The sequence below is a fragment of the Ips typographus genome, linkage group LG4, assembly GCF_016097725.1.
Source record: "Ips typographus isolate SLU linkage group LG4, UJ_Ityp_2.0, whole genome shotgun sequence".
Lineage (NCBI taxonomy): Eukaryota > Metazoa > Arthropoda > Insecta > Coleoptera > Curculionidae > Ips > Ips typographus.
In genome coordinates this window covers 4,377,953-4,381,403 of record NC_138425.1, presented here as the reverse complement: position 1 = coordinate 4,381,403, position 3,451 = coordinate 4,377,953, and the positions used below count along the sequence as shown (strand labels likewise).

At 32.3% G+C, this 3,451-nt stretch overlaps 1 protein-coding gene across 2 annotated transcripts; it reads right to left on the bottom strand.

Annotated features, from left to right (window-relative positions):
* Positions 1-218: 218 nt before the first annotated feature.
* Positions 219-3,081, bottom strand: LOC145727943 (uncharacterized). Of its 2 annotated transcripts, XM_081977810.1 has the most exons (5): positions 2,534-3,080; positions 2,245-2,474; positions 1,970-2,060; positions 1,629-1,915; positions 219-1,474 (listed from the first exon to the last, which is right to left on the bottom strand). In XM_081977810.1, the coding sequence occupies exons 1-5, from the start codon at positions 2,659-2,661 to the stop codon at positions 801-803; spliced, it is 1,410 nt and encodes a 469-aa protein (XP_081833936.1). In that variant the 5' UTR covers positions 2,662-3,080; the 3' UTR covers positions 219-800. The 2 variants fall into 2 exon arrangements, with proteins under 2 accessions (XP_081833936.1, XP_081833935.1); XM_081977809.1 differs by having other exon boundaries at positions 1,629-2,060; positions 2,534-3,081.
* Between the last annotated feature and the right edge of the window lie 370 nt (positions 3,082-3,451).

The window sequence follows — 3,451 nt, the reverse complement described above, 5'->3', positions numbered from 1 at the left end:
GGCCGTCATCAAACGATGATGTCACGATCTCTGTACGTCTCGCTTTAAATATTGCTGCCTTCGTTACTTTCCAAGTTGATGCAGCGAGTCAATGGCGTGCTATTCTCTGCTCAGTGAAATGAAATTTAATTAACGTAAATAGGTGTAGTTTTTGCTTTTTCATTTCATAAATTGTATTAAAACAGGATAGGTAAGTAGGTTTTATAAAACAAACCAAATACATATACATACATAATATTGACGCTTTGAGAACAAAATTGGCCTAGGTCTCTGGTCCCATTTCTTTAAATATTAATTTAAAAAATAAACAAGAAAACAAGCAAAGGGTAAATTAAAAAAACATACAGTGTGTTTCGGTTAAAAAGATCTGTGCAAATTATTTTTCTGCTGTAGCTGCAGGGTGATGATTGATGAAGAATATTAAATACCAATTAGTTTAAATCCAAATTATATAACTTAACTTAGGGCAATGTTAACCACAAAAAAACATTGTCTTGGGGCAATTAATCAATTATTGGAAGATAAAAATAGGCAGCTGGTTTCTTTTTTCAATTATTCTTAATTTGAAGGTCCTACAGTGCAGCTAGACCTTGAAAATGAAGTCTCAAAGTAACTTTCAGCTTGCCTTTGCATCGTTTTTGATATACAGGGTTTCATGAAGAAGAGGTAATATTTAAAATTTGTTATCTTTGTTAAATTTAATAATCATATATTTTTATAAATTTGATAATTTTGTTTATTTATAAATACATATACATATACAAATTACGAATTCATAACATAAAACAAAAATCCAAAACTTAGTCTAGGAGTGAGCATCCTAATTCTTCTTCGGATAAACTGGCATCACATTCATCATCATCACCAGAATCTTCATCGCTATCATCAGATGAACCAGTGTTAACAGTAAAAATAAGCTGGTCCACTGTATCATCAAAAATATGCTCTTTTTTTATGAGCTCCTCTTCATACTTTTTTACATGCTGGCAAATGTCAAACCACTCTTTTTCAGACACCTCTTGAAATTTTTGTTTTGTTAAAGCTTCGGTATCAGACAATTTAAAAGTGGTATTATGAGCTGCTACCCAATTTTTAACCAAAGCCCAAATTTTTTCTATTGGGTTTAATTCTGGATGGTAGGGTGGTAAACGCAACACAAGATGCCCATGTTGTTCTAACAGCCTATCTAAGTTATATTGTGGAGGAAATCTAAATTTATTTTCTTGTATGATTTGATACAGCTCTGGCTTTGTTAAATGAGGATCTGCTGGGATTCCTTTTTCCACTAGCCAACTTAACATATCTCCTTTTTTAGTAGCCGTTGTAATATTTTTGTTAACAGTAACATTGTGGTAGGCTGCATTGTCTATAATAAGGACTGAGCGGTCAGGTAAATTAGGAAGCAATTGCTTTTTTACCCAAGTCATGAAATTCTCATGGTTCATATCATCATGATAATCTCCTGTTTTTAAACCTAAAAAAAAAAAAAAAAAATCATAGTACAAACATTATGTGTCTTATATGATGTGTAAAATGTGGTTAAACTTATTAATTACTTGTTATATAAACTTATTTTATTTAAGCAGGAGGAAGTACTTAAGTAGGTTTGAGGTGTACATAAATATTACCTGACTTAAATATAAGCAATCCATTTTCAATAAATCCTTTTTCTCCACCTGTGTGCACTATTATAAGGCGTTGTCCTTTAGAAATTGGTTTTTGTAAGCCTTTAAAACTTTCATCATACCATCCTTTGTCATGAATATGACTACTGTGAATGTATGTCTCATCTGTATATACAATATTGCGACCTTCTGAGCGGTATTGCACCAATTTTTTTAAAAAATTTATTCGTTTTAAGCGAATGTCATATGATTCACACAAGAATTTTCTTTTGTCTGGTGTCTTCTGCCACCTACAAAAGATAAAGTTATTTTGATGTACATGATTGCCAAGATGTAAAACATACTTAAATCCAATGTTCTTAAGCAATCGCCCTAAGCTGCTTACACTAATGGATTCAGTCAAGATTTGCTGGTCAATAATTTTTTGCAAAATACCTGTAAAGATAAAAAATAATCCCATTTTAGTCTAAATTTTGTTGTTTTAAATTTTCAATTAACACATTATCAAGGTTTATACATATAGCAAACTAGGCTTACATTTAATTGTAAAAAACATGGTAAGTTCTGCTAGAAAAACTCTGAAGACTCTCTAGGTATACCTAATGTATTATAAACTTACCTTTTAATGTTGGAAGTTTTTTCTCAAGAATATAGAAATCATAAATAATTTCTCTGATTCTTTTGATTTCATCAGGTTTGATGTTATCCAATTTTAATTTTTTAATCTGTCCCTTCTTTGTAGGAGTGTGAAATGATGAGCTTGGCCCTCCCCATTCAACATGTAGTGCTTCTCTAGATATCTTCTGCACAGTAGATCTAGACACCCCTGTAGCTGCTATAGTTCTCTCTCTAAAATGATATTTATTATATTATTCAACGTTTTCGTCGTTTTTAATCAAAGACAATACCTGTAGTTATTCAAAGGAATGGAAACTCCTTCTGCCTCCTTCTTCATAAATTCTAAGACGTTACTTACAATTTCACGCCCTTGGCTGTGTATCACAACACCTTTCTTCCCAATCTTTTTTGGAGACATTATGACAAATTAACGATTTTTACTTATAACACGTGAACTCAAACTGCGACCATCAACAATACAACCAAAACACCAGACTAAAACGGAAACTAACCTAACCTAATTTTTAAACTCAACCTGTCCGCCACTACATTTTTTTAAACTTGGCAACATCGTTTAGAGTGCCGGCTAGTAAAAGCATGTAAAAGGGTCCATCTGTCCCTGGCCGCACCCGCATTTGTTTTAATTGTGCCCAAGTAAAAAACCGTACTACGTTGCCAAGTGGCTTTTTGACCGCTTAAGAATTTATTTTCGGGAATATTTTAATAGGACGCCTCTGATTATATCTAATGCGACGGCAACTGTAGAAGGAGAAAGAAATAGTTTTAAAAACTGCGTCATTGATGATGCGGTGGCCTTTTCTCATCTGAATCGAGCTCTACATAGTGTGTTTTGTACAAGGAGTCTGCAAGAAATTTAACAAATCGCTTCATTTTTGCCTTGATTTTCTTCTGAATGCACTAAAATAAACTGATTACTAATCGAAAAATCATTACTGGTAAACGTCATTTCGTTCAACGAATTTAATGATTTTTTGATTGCTAATTGAATTGTTCCTATGAATGCGGCCAATGCTTTCCTCGTTCTTCTACATCCTTATTGACTGATTTAAGAGAATACCTCACTGTAATGTCAATTTGTAAATTTGATTATTTTAAAATTTGATAACTTGAAATTACAATCAAAACTTATCGATATCTTAGCCAAGAAACGTTTTGGTATCAAAATAAGAAACATTCAAGTTCATTTG

Excerpts from the sequence above, each read along its gene's own strand:
- LOC145727943 (XM_081977809.1), bottom strand. The coding sequence starts at position 2,661 with ATGTCTCCAAAAAAGATTGGGAAGAAAGGTGTTGTGATACACAGCCAA. Across the intron at positions 2,061-2,244 it reads AAAACTTCCAACATTAAAAG|GTATTTTGCAAAAAATTATT; the intron begins GTAAGTTTATAA and ends TTATCTTTACAG. Across the intron at positions 1,475-1,628 it reads ATTGCTTATATTTAAGTCAG|GTTTAAAAACAGGAGATTAT; the intron begins GTAATATTTATG and ends TTTTTTTTTTAG.